Below are 17,942 nucleotides of genomic sequence, written 5' to 3'. Positions count from 1 at the left end.
TTCATTTCTTTTTAAGGCTCCCAGTGAAATATCCTGATTTCAGAGGGCGTTACAGGTTCTCCACAACTGCGAATCCAGCACAGGGGTGGGGAAGAAGCAACTGGAATCTGCACATTTTTCTCATTATATGTAAGCGTTAGTCTCCTGATGCAAAGCCCAGTGAAATTAAGGGAATGATTTTTTCAACAACTTCCATGTACAAGGCCTTCAGAATTATATGAAGGATGGAACAGCATGTGTTATGCTCCAAAGTTCATTTTGAAAGCTCATCAGGTGCTTAATTCTTGCTGTTCTTGTGTATTTTGGAGAGGATCCCACAAAGAACTTTCATTAACAGAGACAGGACTCCAGAATATTTAGTAATAAATGGGATGAAACCCACTAAGGTCTGGTCCTAGGCATTGGGAACTGCTACACTGCTAAAGAGGAAGTATAAACAGAAGTTGCAAGTACTCTGCATCAGTCAGGATTTATCCCATGCTGCACAACTGATCCAATTTACAGGAGAATTGAGAAAGCCCTGGATCACCCTTTGTTTAAACACTGTTCACAATGTTCCTAAAATACATAAAATTAAAAACATCCAAGAAATGAAATTCAAAACAAAAAGCCACACTGAACAAAAACAGAACAGAAAGCCCCACAGCAGTGAGAAGCACATGCCAAGTGCTGGCTGATGCACATGACAGCAAATGTTAAGATGGTGTAAAACAAGACTACGTATAAGAAGCGGATTCATGCAGTTAGCGCTTGTTCACCTGACTGCCCAACAGAATCAGCAGTGGAGAGAGCACTAGTGGACCTGGAATGACGTCGAGAAGCTGCAAGTAGAAGGAATGGCAACACCCACAGGATTAACACACATTTAACCCGAGACAGAAAATGCCACAATCCAAAGGCGATGCGTGTGACCGCTACCAGTAAAGGTGTTTCATAGTGACAGGGAAATGACGCTGTATATGAATGCATAACAGATACAGTGCAAGCCCCAACAGCGACGTCTCCGTCTGTAGCTTCCCCCCCTCACCCCCATGACCGTAAACACGATGCATGACAAAACTCATTTGTAACAGTCCCAAACCAAGTGCAGTTCAGCAAAAAAACCCCAGTGCACATCAGTCACATTCCAGACCCACAGATCTGGAAGACGGCCATCATGAGAACGTGGAGCACATAACTACAGAGCAGGATTTAGATGTGTCTGATCTAAACCCCAAAGTGAAGCCATGATGAATGGTTAGGAATTGTGCTTGTAGGTGTTTTTCCACAACATTCTAGCCTATGCATAAAAAAAACCAACGTTAACAAAGAGAATGAGTAACCACGTAAATAGAAAGAGTCATACAGGGAGGTCAGCCAACCACTGCATTATAGGTCTTTGGGTTGGGTTTCTTTTCCAAGTAAACACACACACACACATCATAGCTGTTTCTACTACCAAAAGTCCCTTGCTTTTAACAAATTTTGCATACATGTTTCTTGAATCTAAGTATGTACATGCACAGATAATCTGAATATGCACATCATACACCCATCTAGAATTACACCACATGTATACAAATTGTTAATAGCAACAGAGCACATACAGTAGCAGAAGAGCTCAAGCCAAATATAGCTCCCACTTCAATTCCCAGTTGTCAGCAGCACATTGATCACAAAATGCTTTTGGAGAGGTTTTCCATTCTTGGATTCAGCATAAAGGTGAGTTCTTTACGAAACCAAATGGAAAGCTGGTGAGCTATTCCAAATTACAGAAATTTAGTTTCTCTGAAGAGATTTTCCCTCATTGTCTAGAAATGACATCCTTACGTAGCTCAAACCAACTGACTCAAGAAACTGATTGCTCATTTGAGCAATTAATCACCACAGACTCACTGAAGGCCTTGTTGCTTTAACATCATTACTAGTACTGTCAAGAAACTGAAAAAATAAAGTAGAATTACCTTCTAATACAATAGGCTTTGTCAATTATGCATATTCATGTGCAGTAGAAAAATTTTAAATCTTCTGTTTAAGGCAAAGCATTCATAAACACAAATACTAATAATATAAAATAGAAATCAGCAATGTCAGAAAAATAAAATTTAAGTTTTTTCCCAGCTGTGAGAGCTTGACTAAAAGCTGTCCAGAATAGTCAATGTGGTCTTTAACTATGGAGAACACATGCATTTATTCAAGAGAACCATCCCACTGACACCATAAGTAACTCATGAAAGATTTTCAGGATCAGTGCAGGATTATGGACTGAACCTCACAATTAAGATCCTGAGCTCGCAATTGCTTTCTCCCAAGCCATCCACTATGCCCCTGTGGACATCACTTCAAGATCAAGACCCATGAAGAAACAGGAACAACAACAACAACAACAAAAAAACCAACCCCAAAACCAAAAAAACATAAAACCAAACCAAACCAAAAATCACATCTCTGCAAGGAGGCTGCCTGTAGAGTGACTCTTCACTGGTGTTGCCTAACTTAGGAAGCAAGATGCTTGGTGCACAGACATGCATACCTGCACAGCAGCCCCAAAACAAAGCAGAGCAATTTGCAAGGTCAGGATGTCAGTGTTGACATTGGCCATAATACCATTAAATGCAAGAATCCTATCGCTTACATATAGCTAGTTTAAGTATAATTCACTGATATACAAGTTAATCTTTGTGAACAACAATAGACCATGCACAGTAGGATTATATTGTCTTAGCATTAATGTAAGATTAATTGGGTTCTAGAAATACTGTAATAGAATCATATTGTTTTGGCTTAATTGATATATAAATTTATAATTATATAAATTTCTTTCAGATGAAAAAAACTACATAATTAACAAGTTCATGAACATGTTCAAGCTTAAAGCATTTCAATGAAAGAACAAGAAAAAAGGCAATAGGAAAACAACTATATTGTGTTACTATTATATTGATACTTCGTCCCCACATTACCTTATTGACATAGTAACAATGTATTTCTAGAAATGCATTAATCTTCAGGTAATTAAATATCATGAACTAAAATAAAATTACCCTCTCTCCACAATAAGTTTGTTACAAACAGTGTAATAGACATCTGTAACTGAAAATTTATAGTCAGTGTACGAGTCAGACTCAGTAGTGGTGGTAGTGTACGAAACTCACACCAACTGTGATTCTGGTACACTGCATTTATTTTTTAGAACAAAGGCTCAAGACAGTATTTCAATTAATGTATTTTCAATAAAATAAACCACAGCACAATGACATAGAAAACTGATGACTTAACCCTGAAATCCAGCCTGCTTATATACTTTGGCTGGAGAAAAAAGTTTCATCCAAAATTGAAGCTAGGCAGATAACTACAACAACAAGTGACAGTTGCATAGCTACTATCCCTTTATGGCTCTGGTATCAAATCAGCTTCATTTAATCAATAAAAAGTTAATCTATTTATCTTAAAGAGCTATGAACCAAGTTCTGAATGCTAAGTTGAACTCCTCCCATTTTTCACCAAAAACTGAGATATTACAGATAATGCAAATAGATTATTTTCTAGCTCAATATGCTCAAAATAATGATATTTTGAAGCCCAAAGCCTCTCTAATATTAACTTGAAGATTCCACTCTACACCATTGAAATCAATGGGATTTTTGCCTCTGCACTGACAGCCAAATCAGTAATGACAACGTCTAAGTAAGTTTAAAAGATTATTTTAAGTACAGTATGTTAATCAAGTATGAGAACCAAACAGGAAAATTTTACCCATTTGTCTATATTTTTAATAACCTTTTCTCACTATTGGATGAAAGTTGCAGAATTAAGCCCAAAATGCAATGTCCCACTACATCATATACCTGTATTTTGTCACTACGTGCAAAATAGAACATGGAAACCCATTCTTCAGCCTTGATGAAATTTGTAAGACCTTCTTTCTCACTTTTAATACCACATGCACAGCTATGAAATTTCTACATAAATGACGAGGGCCTGGAGATCAACTATATTTCATGTCCAAGATGACAAACAAGTCTTTCATACAACAAGCAATGTATTTGGTTGAATATATGATATGGTATTTGATCAGAAACATTAACTATCCTGCTGTTTTCAGCAATGTGCAGAAAAACTTCTGCATGTGGTAAGTGTAATGAGATTTTCTATTTGTACTGTACACTTAAGGTGCACGTTAATGATGCTCCTTTAAAACCTCAGCCTTTCCATCAGGCTGCTTGAAAAGGTTTTCTACAAAATTGCATGTGCAACTTGTTAATCAATGGTTGACAATGTCATGTAAAACCTCTACAAAAAAGAGCTTCTATGTCTATTGGAGGATTTAGTATAGAAATTGTATACTGTTACTATACCTAGCTGTAAAAAAATCGGATCATGAACAGAGTCGCTCAACAACAGGCTACGATGCTACCGACTACTTCACTGGGACCTAGAAAATAGAGGCTTGCTCTCCCATAGATTTCCATCAGTGCTGTAAAGTGAAGCACAGCAGCCCCATACAAGCTGATTCAATGAAACTAAAAATTACAAAAGTTCAAACTAAAGTATTTTCCTGCTAACAGTGAAATGCTGAGAACCGGAATTGAAGCATGCAGAAGAAAACAGAAGGGCAACAGGGTTGGAAGTGGGGAGTGTGTCAGGAATCCAACAGAGGACAGGAAACGAGCTCATTCCACCTGCAGTGTCTTGAAGGGGCAATCAGAACAAGGGAAAAAGGAAAAAAATATTGACCCTTAAAGCTCCAATGCCTACATGTACTCACCAAGTGGAGGAAAGCCCCGAGCAGGGCTTGTATCTCGACTGCTCTCACGGCTGGTATCACGGCTGCACCCCTGACTCATGCTGGGTCGGGGGATACGACTGCTCCGTGCTAGCATGCAGCATGGAGAGTTTCAGAGAAGGTGAACAAGTTTAATGAGGACAGAAAGCTCAAAGTCAAGTCACATTTCTGTTAGTTACGGTAATTATTACATTAGTAATTATAATTTGCAGCAGCCTGCTCAGGCTCTTTACAAACCAACTACCTTACATGCTGAGCTGCATTTGTGACGTGAAATTTCAGCAGCATTAAATGTCTGGTTGACAGTCTGCTTTTTCTTAAGCAATTGAAGTTTTGTTATTCAAGTAGAGCAGGAATCTTCAATCGTTTAGAAGAGCTCTACTGTTACAAAACATGCAAAACAGATGAGGCTGAAAGATACCCTTCCGGAATATTTTTTCCTTAATTAAAAGATAAACATCCTTCTGGAACAAAACAGCAGGTCAAAAATTTTTTAAAGTAGTCACAATACCAATATGCTATTTTTACATAGACTTGCCTTTCACAAGGATAGTTTTGCCATGAACAAATATCCTAAGGAAAAAAGGTATGTTGTACAGACTTGCAGAGATATTTTTCTCCAATGAAAGATACTGGGAAAAAGCATTTAGAACCTAAATACCTGAAAGACTGGTTAAAAAGTGGTTTGAATTTTAAGACAGCAGCAGCTTCAGATTTTTAACAGAAGCTATCAAACTTTTGCTCCTCAAACATTTCTAAAACCTTATATTTATGGTTTTATATGCACACAGATTGAGACACATGCACACTTAAAGGGAGCTTTAAACTACATTCTTTACTTTGACAAAACCCTACATCAACAAGACTCTTATCCTTTGTCTGGCAGCTATCAAGTGCTCAATTTCCCACAGCCTAATAAGGCTCCTGTCTATCAGCTGTGCCACAGGAACTCATCGTGCACACACTCTTCATTTGGCCAAATGCAAAGCAGAAGATAGAAGATTAAGCTGCTTTCACAGTAAAAAGCAATCCCACTGACTTTAGCTGAAGTTTTGTCCAAGTAGGAAAAACAGAGCTAGGCCATTCGAAGGTTGCTTAACATCAAGGATTTTAATTTCATGATTTTATAAAAATAAGTATTTTAGGTACTTAAAACTGAATTATTCCTCTGCAAATTCTGTGTCATTTTGATATGAAATATGCTTGCAGAACCTTATTAGCTTTATGCCCGGTAGACAATACAATGTTTTCTTAGGTAAAGGAATAGCAGTTAATTGTCATGAGTTTACCTTGAAAAATTTAATGACTAAAGAGGGTTTCCCTTTGCTGTTTTGAAAAGGCAGTAACATATTTTAAGTGTTCAGGAAAAGCCTTTAAAGAATTTTCTCACGCACCGAGTAAAATCTAATCTACCACCTTTGATGACAGTGTAGCAGAGGCACATATGCATAGCATGAACCTGCTTTATACTAATACTCTAGCAGTATCCTCACATTTCTAAAAATGGTGCCATTTGCATGCTTCAGAACATATATATTCTTGTAAATCTCCATTGGTTTGTATACAGAACTTAAATGCCTAGACTCAAGCTAATGAAGTTTCCCTACAGTGCTTCTGTGGGCTCATATACACTGGGTATATCGGTATCCTTTCAAGCAAAACAGTACAGAACAAAATAGAAACCTTCATATTTAGCCTTTAAAATTCAAATATAGACTACTGCCAGATTCTTGGTTTGTCAAATCCTTCCCAGTTTTGAAAAACCCAGCTCATATCGCTCAGATGAATTAATGGTTCTGATGGTTCACCTTTGATGTCAGACAATACAAGATGAGCTCTTGACCAAGTTGATCAGATCACCATAATGTCTAAAACTTCTGAGTGAGTTAGATCGTCTTATAATAAAGACAACAGACTAAATTATATGAACTGCATGAAATTAGGGTCCATGAATACAATAATCCCACCTCAGATGTACAAAGAAAAAAGCTGACAGGTGAACTACAGGTGAAAGTAATGCTCTAAAGTCTTCCACACAAATACTTGCTTGAAATTAAGGATTCACTAGAAGCAAACTTCTCATTCTTGGGTCTCATGCTTATACGTAAATAATGGCAGCCTTCATATCAGGTTTGCACCAGCAATCATTTCTCTTAAGTAGAGAAGATCTGTCAATCTTTTCTATAATACAACCCTACTAAAACCAGCAAAGGCTCTTTAGAGAGGGAGAGATGTGAATGATTAAAAAAAAAATTCACGGATGCACACAGTACATTCTCCTTCCATAACAGCTAACAGCAGCAGCAAGAAGTATGAAGAAAATGCACTTTAACTGCATGAAAATAGACTAGTAGGACAATGCCACAGATGAAGCATGATACTGCCTTCACAAACAGAGCACCCAAACACACAAACACTGGGTACTTTGCGAGTAATGGTCAAACAAAAGGTTTGCATGTTACTGGATACAATTACAAAAGCAAGGAAAAGAATGGATTGAAAAAAGTGAATGATGAGTCTGTTGTGGACTCCCAGGCACCTGCCTCACATTTTTTCTGCTGTGTTGTGTAGGGAAGATTGGATATCAGCTGCTCAGACTATTTTCTTTGGGCACCGCCAGCAGTAATGGCCAGCAGTATTGTCATTTAGACAAGTCTCTCATACTGTCACAGCCTGTCTTTGCATTGCAGGCAGTGAAGGCAGAGAAGACAGACGTAAGTCTCAATTTCATAATTCCCAACCCCCAGAAGTTGGACAGAAATTAAATGAGTAGCAAAATTGATTAAAAGGAATAGGCAGGATGAAATCAGACAGTGTGCCCACAGCCAGCTCTGGACTGAGAGCCTATGACAGGACAAGGGTGGATTGTTTTCAATAAAATCCCAAGTTTCTAGATGTGTCCAGTACATTTAAGTTTTACCAATTTCATCTGAAAAGTCAGATTAGTTGGATATGGTTCACACTGTTATTAAAACACACTATTAGGCTGTCTTACACCAGTGGAACCCAACAGATGCAAATACGACCAGCAGAACTCAACAGGGCCCCTTGTTTACCAATCTACCACTTGGAAGACACCTGTATTTCATTAAGGTGTGATTTTTAATGATTCATAAGTGGAGACTAAAAATCAGCAGACACTTCTTTTACATCAATACAAGCATTTTAAAGAGCCTGCAAATGCTGCCAAAACAGCCAAGGGAAAGCTCTGCAGTGGGGTACACCCAGCAGAGGCAAGTCAAGAATTGCCTTCAGCTTTCCAACACACACAGCATAACCCCAACAGAAAGAGTGCTGCTGCATGAAACTGACAGCCAGCTGTGCTTGCTCAGCTTTTTGGAGAATGACAATCTCAAATCTCTCACTCCTTTCAGATCCAACTGTGTCACACGATCTGCTGAGCATCCAACAGAATTAACTTCAAGCAGATAAACTTTCAGTCTCTGGGAAATAGACATCACCTTTTTTGAAGGGATCTCCTTCAAGGGGCCCAAAGAAAAGCTCAAGATTAAGGGGACTATACTCTTCTTTCCCCAACAAGGGTATCACCACTAGTAAATCTCCACTGAGCAGACAGCAAAGGCAAGCTTAAAACTGAAAAGTGCAACAGAGCAGGGCCATACAGGCGACCACACAGGACCTCAGCATGCCAAACGTGCCTTGTTGTGCTGCCTCTTGGAAAACAATGTACTTCAAGGTTTCCAGCATACAGAAGGAACATACTTCACATATACTCATGGTCATTGTGGAATTCTTAAGCTAGCAGCAAGGTACTGATGCTAACGGGCATCCACACGCAGAGACTATCAGCTTCCTACTGCCCCAGAAGGGCCTGAAAAACTCCAGTGAATGGTTCCTGTATAAAGCCCAACTGCTTAATCTTGCACACACAGCATTGGTCCAGCTGCAACTCCCAGTCACCCCTGCAAAAACTATACAAGTCAATGGATGACTTATGAACAGGATCCAGGAATTACCCATCTCTAACAGTCTTATCTGCACGATGGCTCAACACCCACTGCACTGCAATGTGACCACAGACTTAAGAGATGTTTCACCCCATGGGATAAGCACATACGTGTCAAATACATAAATAATCCCACAAAGCCTCAAGTATTGCATGTACTTTTGATGTCATATGTGTGCCCAAGCACCTTCTTGAATCAGACTCTGAAAAAGACTATCAACATATTTAGGACCAAGGTGAGTGGGAGTCTATTTAATGAAATGAACAAATGAAAAAAAATGTCAAGGAAAGATAGGGACTGAAGCAACACAATAAGCAAGCATAAAGTACTGTTAGCTACTATGTTATAAAGTAATAAATACAATGGAATAATAATATAAAGATGACAGCTCAAAAGCTATCTCCATCCAAGCCAATATTACCATGTTCATGATCCAATCAAGAGACAGAATTTCTGCAACCTAGTAGTAAAGGCAACACAAGTGTCAGGTTCTCCTGTTCCCGTAACAGCCCAAAAGAACAGGCTTTGGCCATCAACTCAGAGGGGCGAGTAGAAGCCACACATCTGATAGATCTGTCAGAGCTCTCTCCCAATCCCAAAGAACAAGCACTGACTGTGTTCACAGGGAGCACGTCAGAGCAGTGAGATAGAAATTACACTTCCAAAAGAAGTCAAGGCTCCCGTAATATACCTGAAAGCAGTCAACCCAAGAGTGAGGATTTTACACAAGGCAATTTCCCTTCAGATGCTTGAGACTGTTTCAAATCAGACCATATAATGTGACAATCAGGTTATGCATGTGTGATGGTACTATCCATCATTCTTTGTTTCCTCCTAAAAAACAATGTCCTTCTGCAGAGTGATAGCAGAACAATTACCTCTAATATTTGGGAAGCATTTTACATTTTAAAAGCAATGAACAGAAAAGCACAATGTATTCATACAGAGGCCATAAAATAGATCAGACATGAGAAGAACATTGAATTTGGAAAAATAATCACAATGAACATTAAGTATTTTTATGAATCATAACAGCATATGCACTCAGGTGCTTTAAATTCATTTCAATGTATTGAATAATATACTTCTCTATTAACAACATACTCTAAATAGAAAGGTAGCTTAAATGTAAAATAGATTGCTAAGGCAATAGTTAAAAATTTAATTGACAACAGTAGGGCTATAATTTCAATCAATTTCAACCTACTAATAAATTCTTTGGAGATATAAAATAATTTAGTAACAGTATTATTTAAAGTGTTGTTGTTCTACATAAGCTTCAAACTTATGAAAACATTTCCATTTAAAAAATGAAAACAATATTTACTTGTTCAGACAGCACATTGAATACCTTTTCACCTCAATTCAGATAGACAAAAGTTTATATATAATGATGCTTACTCACCTGACTTAAAAAAATGAGTCTGCTGATAAATTTGAAAATAAAAACTATTATAGAATATTTACATAACAGTCACTGAGACAAGAATATTGGAAGCAGAACAATTAAAGCACAAGTCTAAAATGCCATCTAAGAAAGTGGCTCCAAGATATTAAGGAAGAGAGAAGCAAACCATTTAAGCAGCAAAATTTCTAAAATAATCCAAGAAGGTGCTTTTTGCCCTTGATTCCAACTGACTGTAAAGATTGCTCAACCCATTTTAGGACTAAGCAGTTGATGCCAAATGAGGTATTTTTGCTGTGATGGTTAATCATGACAACTGTTTTTGCTGCCTGATCTAATAACATCACTCATGTTGAATTTCAAACAGAAGACATCTCATGACATCTTTAGGCCTAATTTGAAACTATAGCTCAACCTGGAAAATTAAAATTACTCTCCTACAAACCACAATCACATTAATTTGCCAGCTGAAAAACCCAGAAGAACGACAGTAACACAGTTTCCTAATCAACAGGGAAGTCCCTCCTTCGAGCACGCTGGTCAGCATGTCACTGCAGTGACTATTCTTACCTAGTCCTATTCTGCTGGGACTCGTCTCTCGACTGCACCCCTGGCTCCGAGGGATCTTGCTGCGCTTCTCTGAAGAGGATGGCACTGGCTGGACTCTGGATGTTCCACTGCTCAGGCCACCATAGGTGCTTCCTAACAGCTTACCCGGAGAACTAGACCGGCTACCAGCTAGAAGAGAACCAGAAATAACGAAAAAAAACAATTAAAAAACCCCAAGATTTTAAAAATTCTGACAGCAAAACTGGAACACAATCAGCTCTAGCTAAGAATTTGACCCAAATCACTCAGAAAATTAATAGCAGTGTTCTCCACGGGCTTTTGAGGAAGACTGAGGAAAGCCCATGGACAACAAACACTGACATCAGGAACCCTGCCTATATGAACCACACTGCCCAGCTGGGATCCAGACCAAAGCAGACACTGCAGTGTGTGAATACCCCAGTTAGCTTTATGTGCCAGGAGCAGCCTTGCTGCAGCAGCATGGAGTTGACAGGCTGCTTCACCTCCTTGCAAAGCAATGTAAATTAGCCTGTGTGGAGAGCTATGCTGCAGCATGCTGGCTTCTGGCATTGGTAACCTGCTGCAAAGTAGCTCAGGCATCTTCATGCTACACTGCAGTGGTGGCATTACTTCCCTGCAATAATTCAGTGATGAAAAATTTAAAAAATACCATCTCAACAGCAGCAGATCAGCACAACAAAGACTAAACCAAGTAAGCCTGTCACATTTGTAGAGATGCTGACTTACTTAGCTCTGATTAGTTAAACCTAGGCTATTTAGTTATTTTTGAGCTGGAGAAAAATTTTTACTACGTTGAATAGTGGGCCTTTTCTATTTTTCCTTGTCTGTTTGAATAGTCCATTTCTTCCAAGCCATGTTGTCTGCAAGACAGTCTACTAAGCAAGATTTATTTAAATATTTACATTCCAGCTGCAGCAGATATTTCCATCTGAAACGGTCTTGCTGTTTAACTCAATGAACTGAATAATACTTTTCTTTTTTTTTTTTTTGCTATGGATCTTCATTTAGTAAGTTGTTAAAAAAAAATCAAGTAATGCTAGCTTAAAGGTAATCATAAAGAACTGCAAGAGTAATAGATTCAAGACTCTTTTTTGCTTCTTCAGGTATATAAAAGTCACTGAAAATTTGCTGCTGATATTACTATTCCTGACATTCAATTTGTTTGCTAAAACAGCCAGGAAAAGTATATTTCAAAAGCTTACAAGAACATACTTGGGCAAGCTCACATTCTGAACCAATATTCATGTTGGTTTCTTTCTGAAAAGTATCTGCACATCTCACAAAAACATTCAGTTCCAGATACCATTATGACTAGCAAGAGTTAAAGATTGTTCTTCTGTCTTAATTTAAGAAGACATGCAATTCTAGTAATCTCATGGACAATACCATAACACATTATTTTAACTTACTTGCCCCCTCAAGTTTCTTGGCCAAAGCCATTCTCAATCAATCAAATCATATACTCCAATACTGTATGTGGTGCTGGCTCCATGTCCGTCCATGTCCCGTCCCCGTGTCCCCCCGCAAAGTGAGAATACTTGAGACAGATGCCAGTCACACACAGCATCCACGTCCTAAAAGCCAAGACTCCTCTCAGTTACAGTGCTGCATTCTCATCAATAACAGCAGGGCTGCACTGAAGTAACTGGAAGAAGAACGTAGCACCTGGGGTTTAAGCTGCAGCAATGAGCCAGCTTCAATATGCAGAATGTATGCTTACCAGGTTTGATTACTATGAGAAAGTAAAATCACTTGCCATACACATTTGGATTTATGACTTTAAGGAAATGCTTTTTAAGTCTCAGTCAGGAGAGAGTGCAGGAAGCTAAAAGCTTAGCAGTTAAAAAATGTGAAGAAAATAACGTGAGAAAGCAAGAAAGGGAAAACATTTCTTACCACCAGCAGGATTAGCTGATCTGGATCCTTGATTATGAGGGCAGACCAAAGGACAGGCAAAAAGTGGATTAAAAGACAGCAAGACAATACAGCATTCAGCATGCGGTTTATGCTATACACAATACAGACAGATTTATTTACAAACATGTCACTCCTAAAGCCTCTGCAGAATGCAGTGAGTTAACATGCAGATGCAACTAAAATTTCCCAAGGTTGATCAGCTTCTTAGCTAAATGTCAACCAACACACCAAGACCCAAGTTCTGTTATAAATTACACCCCAGCCCAGTCTACAAAATTGCAACACAGTTATCCACTGTGTGGGCATGAAGAATTTGGTCCTGTGACCATATTATATTTGAATACGTAGGTTATTTCATGCAATGTTTGGCTTAAGGATAAAGATCACATCTGGTTGGGCTAGGCTGAAAACAGGACTCAGCAAACTAGACCAAGGCAGCAGGTTCAGATATGACCATCCTAAAGCTTCATAAGACATTCTATAAAAAAATTAAGCCCATAATCTTTGAAACCTTTGGATACTCAACTATTCTTTAAATATTGCTGAGACTTGTTTCATCTGGTCTGATCATTTGTCACCAAACTAAGTTTAGGAAAAAAGGTCATTTCTGGCTTTGGATCAGTTTTAGGTTCAAAACTGAAGAAATCAATTTAGATCAGCATACCAAAGCCCAAATTCCTTCATGACCTCAATGTAAAGATTTCCATTTGGCTCCATCCTGAATAAAATACTTCTCTCTTCCGCTCTCCCAGCCTAACACAATGCTATGAACTGCTTCTGCATCCCTCCAGCATGACAGAGCAAAGCAATGAGAGCATGAACAGAGAAGAGCTTTTAAATAGGGGTGCAAAGCAAGACAAGTCCTCAGAACAAACAGGTCTTTCCACAAACCCCATCTCCTCTTACCCACAAGCTTGAAGATCCTCAAAACACGAGTGGCTTTCTCCCTCACCCCAATTCCTTTTAAAGTCTGATTGACAAAACTCTCCTTAGATACACATGACAAATACGCAGCAGCACCGTATGCACGGCTCCTGGGGAAAACCATGCCTTGCCAGGAAGCCAGAAAGTGCAGATGTGCCATGTGAATCAGAGGGCAGAACCATCTCCACTGTATCTGCACAAAATAGGTGATGTCCTATTTCAAATTGATGCCAAATCCCATTAACTTTCGACAGCTCACATGTTACACATACAAGAAATACAGTCACATAGGCAGGAGAAGCTTGGCAGGGCAAGAACCCAGGACAGCAGTCAGCTACAGACACAGAGGGTGTCTCAGTGGGACCCATTGCAAGTTATTTAGTCCTACACATCACAGTGACATAAAATTCTGCTGCACAACCGGTAAAAAACAGGCAGCAACTAAGTACTCAGATTTGGGGCCTTATTCATCAGCAAGAGCACACACTGGCTGAGCGGGGACTCGTTTTGTTACACGTCCAAACGTTATTACCAGAAGTGAGCCCAATCCTCAGCTGATGCTACTACAATTCAAGAGAAGCATGTTAATAACTATTTGTTTTGCTCCCCCCAAAATAAAACACTTCTTACGCTGGGACTGGGAAACTACTTTAGCCCGGCTGCGGCCTCGGGTATCAGCAGGCGTTGAGGTGACGCTTGTGGCACTGCCAGAGCTCTGTCTCCTTGTACGAATCCGACCTGAAAGAATGCAAAGACAATCAGACTGTTAATAGGTTTCTTCCAAAGGCAGCAGTGTCTAACATGCTGTTCTATGCTTGCAGGGTTGCTATACGCACAATTAGGCAGGCTACAAAAGAATTTTACAGGCAGAGGCAACATCTTTTATTAGACTGGCTGAGATGCAGGGGAGGGAGTGGAAACAGTCACAGTCCATGAGCCTGAAAACTTCTTTGCTTTCTGTAACGCTATCAGCCAGTTTAATTAAAAAAATATTACCTCTCTATAGCCTTTGCTCCTCTTCTATAGTAGCTTGTTTACAAAGTATCAACAATAAAAATTTCAGTCTCCTAAAATGCTGCTTCCTACATCAAATCATTACTTTCTGACAAGGCGATCACCCTTTCAGACACAGGCTTGACAGATGCCCCCACAAATTCCATCGTTGGGATTTCCAATTAGCAGTTTGGTGCTTTATATCCTGCTCTACATGCGCAGGCTGGCATGCACTCCTGCGAGAGTCTGTCAACACAACCTGACTACGCTTTTATTTCAGGCTCATTGAATTTTCTCTGCTGTTTACAGTTCCCTCATATTTATCCCGAAATCAGTGTAACTTTACTTGTAATGGAGAGTGCCATTTAACACAATCAACATTGTTGAAAAATGATTCTGTGTGTCTGCTCTTTATTTAAGTGGAGAATGGATATAAAGTCTCAAAGTGTTCTTGGTCCTTTTTCTGTCCTTTCCTCATGAAAAAGCCACAGAAATTTGAGCTAGAAAAGCTTACAGGGTCATCAGTTCATCCCCTTCCTGGGGCAGGGCTGTTTCCTACAGAATGTTCTTTCCAGTGCTACACTTCAATTATCTGTCTCTAGTTAATGGGAAAGAAATGATAATTAAGAGCAACACAAAGAGAGCCTCCATCAGTACTTTTCAACAACTCAGTTCTCAGCCAAATCTGAAGCTGTTTCTCAGGACTCATGCCAGTGCTCTCCTGCATTCAGAGGATGACTTCAAGTTTCAGGCACAATAATAAAAGGAAAAAAACCACAACAGGTAAGAGAAGAGTCTAGACAACTGCACCCACTGGTTATAGTTATTCATCTCCTGCCCTTTGTCTCCACCATAAACATACAGAGAAATATGAACAGGAAGATATACACTCCCTCCCCACCCCCACCCCCCCAAATCACTTCACATAAGGTACACATGCAGGACAAGACAATGGCAAGCAGCCCAGGCTGAACGGATTGAGAGCTCTGTTCATCTCTGAGCTCTCAAAATATTCATAACATGGTCTGCAAGTTTCTGACAGACATAAAGTGACAAGGAGATGTTTAGCTTTGAGAAGAAAGCCTGGACTTGTTTGTAGGGGAAAAAGCCTAGAAGACAGCTGTACTTCAAACCTCTCCACCAGCACCTAGTTTCGAAATACCTCAGTAGGCAAGATACAGATACCTACATTCAAACAATTGTTTGTAGACAAGACATAGAAGAAATCATTAGCACAAAACTGGGAAAATATAAACAAACCACTTTCTAACCACTGGCTCAACTAAACAAGCTCTGAGCATGTCCACATGGGTCCAACAGTCATGAAACTGGCTGCCAAGGTGTTCCTACCACCAAAAAGACTGTAGATCTCCTCTGCTCTAGGACATTATCTGCCCCTTACAAATGGTCAGCCTGATACACAACCAGAGGCAGCTGTAGAGCTCTTTGCTGGCCCATTCCCATCCCTTGCAAGTCTGGCACACGCACAGCTACATGCAGAAGAGCAGAGCCGCTGTGCAACCTGCCTTGTACAAGGCATGTACCCCAAACCTCAAAGCAGGCGTGCACGGGGAAGGAGGCAGAAGGACCTCACGCTCTTGTCAGAAGCCTCAAGGCTTCCTTTCATTTCTCACATCAGGAGGGCATCACTGGTGGCAGCAGGAGCACAAAACAGTAAGTCAAGACATAGTTAAACCTGACCAGTCTTGGGAGCCAGTAATGGAATTAACTTACATCCTTCCCAAACACCAACAGAAGGCCTTGGCAGTGCAGAAAGTCCTGGGGGGTAACTCAAGCTGAAATTCAACATTCTACACAGAAATGGCATTTGAAGCCACATTTAGTGATGTGTATGAGCCAAGAATGGGTGAGAAGGGACTGATGTCTCCTCCTATGAAGAGGACACTCAAGATCCTCAAAATTTTCTGTTCTTTCTGCATCTACAAAACTTTTTTTTTTTTCTTTATCAGCAGGTGACTAAGAAGAAGGAGAAAATTGGAACAATATGTAATAAGTGACTCTCCCACCTTAGGAAATACAAAACCTAAAAAAATATATAAAGAGAAACCAAGATTAGCTTCTGATACCAATTCTGAGGGCTTTAAGAAAGAAAACTGAACCAAAGGGTCAAACTTAATTAACATGTGATTATCAGCAGGATTAGAAACAGAGAGTTCAGTCCTATTTTGAAACCCCTGAGAGTTAGTGGACAGACTCCTACCAACTTCAGCAGTTTCTCAATGAATGAATGCTCAGGAACAAAATTCTGCTTCCTTTTGGACTGGTAGATTTGCACACTGATTTCGGCCTAATGAGTGTCAGAGAGAACAACGTGAGATGAAGAGCTGCTCTTCTGCAGGAGGAACAGAGGTCCCAATACTGATACTGGTTTTCTCATCCTTCTAAAAAGGCTGACAAGCGTTTGAACTAACACTGCACTGGACTTGCATTCTGCAAATAACAGGAATAGCAGAAAACTAGAAATTCATGATACAAAAATGATGTAATGGTATGAATACTGCGATGGTACAGTAACAGCTTACCCTAAGAGTACTTCATTCTTTAAAGTCCACAGTGTAAAGTAAAACGAGAGGGAAAAATACCTCTCAAATTCAAGGTCAAATTCTTCACACGGTTACAAGGAAAAAGTGCCATCTATTACATGCATTCCTTGAAGCATGAATTATTAATGTACTTTCCAAAGTTTTATTTTCTGAACTTTAAAAACTACGTATTTATTTTTTCATACAGGTAATTAATCTTGCTTGCAGCATACAAATGGTTCAGAGTAAGTGACTCAAAGCTACTCTTCAAGAAAAAAGTTAAGATTCTAAGTTCTTCCTATCCAAGTACAGTTTTCAGCTGTAAAACAAAAAGTGGCCAACTGGAAGTCAAAATTGCTTTAGGCAAATCTGTACGAGATAGAAAACCTGGAGAGAGATCTGGGATGTTTCCTATGTTAACTTATCTTGACATACATGCACAACTTTTAAATTAGTCTTATGATATCCAAACCCTACTTGATTTATACTAGTGCAAGATGAATCAGTATTTGTCTGGCTTCAAAATATCAATATTTTTATTATATATTATACCAAGTACAGCATGTATATATAGAAGTTCATCTATACAATACAAATATCTCTACTACATTCTGTTAAGAATTTAATGTGCAAACAAGAGTCTGCATTCACATCCAAGAGTTATTTGCACATAGGACTATTTGTGTGGCTTTATCTCTATCATTCTGTGCCAGACAGAAAAAATAATTTCAAACAGGACTGGAAATAACATATCAAATAAGTTATTCAGACTTTTTTTTTTATGTTAAATTCAAGCAAACACCTCCCCTCCCAAAACGACTTTGCTTTCAAGTGGG

General features: G+C 39.2%; 1 protein-coding gene across 22 annotated transcripts in view; it reads right to left on the bottom strand.

Moving 5' to 3' along the window:
• The window catches only part of CLASP1 (cytoplasmic linker associated protein 1), a 188,751-nt gene that overhangs the window by 61,917 nt on the left and 108,892 nt on the right, over positions 1-17,942 (bottom strand). For 8 of the 22 annotated variants that reach the window (XM_069780993.1, XM_069780994.1, XM_069780995.1 and 5 more), the window contains 5 exons: positions 14,201-14,308; positions 12,626-12,652; positions 10,709-10,876; positions 4,748-4,855; positions 759-821 (listed from right to left, as the gene is read on the bottom strand). In XM_069780993.1, the coding sequence (XP_069637094.1) occupies positions 759-821; positions 4,748-4,855; positions 10,709-10,876; positions 12,626-12,652; positions 14,201-14,308 (474 nt within the window). The remainder of the gene's footprint in view (positions 1-758; positions 822-4,747; positions 4,856-10,708; positions 10,877-12,625; positions 12,653-14,200; positions 14,309-17,942) is intronic. The other 14 variants (XM_069781008.1, XM_069781010.1, XM_069781009.1 and 11 more) reach the window with 4 other exon arrangements.

Source organism: Haliaeetus albicilla, chromosome 4 (genome assembly GCF_947461875.1).
Source record: "Haliaeetus albicilla chromosome 4, bHalAlb1.1, whole genome shotgun sequence".
Lineage (NCBI taxonomy): Eukaryota > Metazoa > Chordata > Aves > Accipitriformes > Accipitridae > Haliaeetus > Haliaeetus albicilla.
This window is presented reverse-complemented; position numbering and strand designations above follow the sequence as displayed.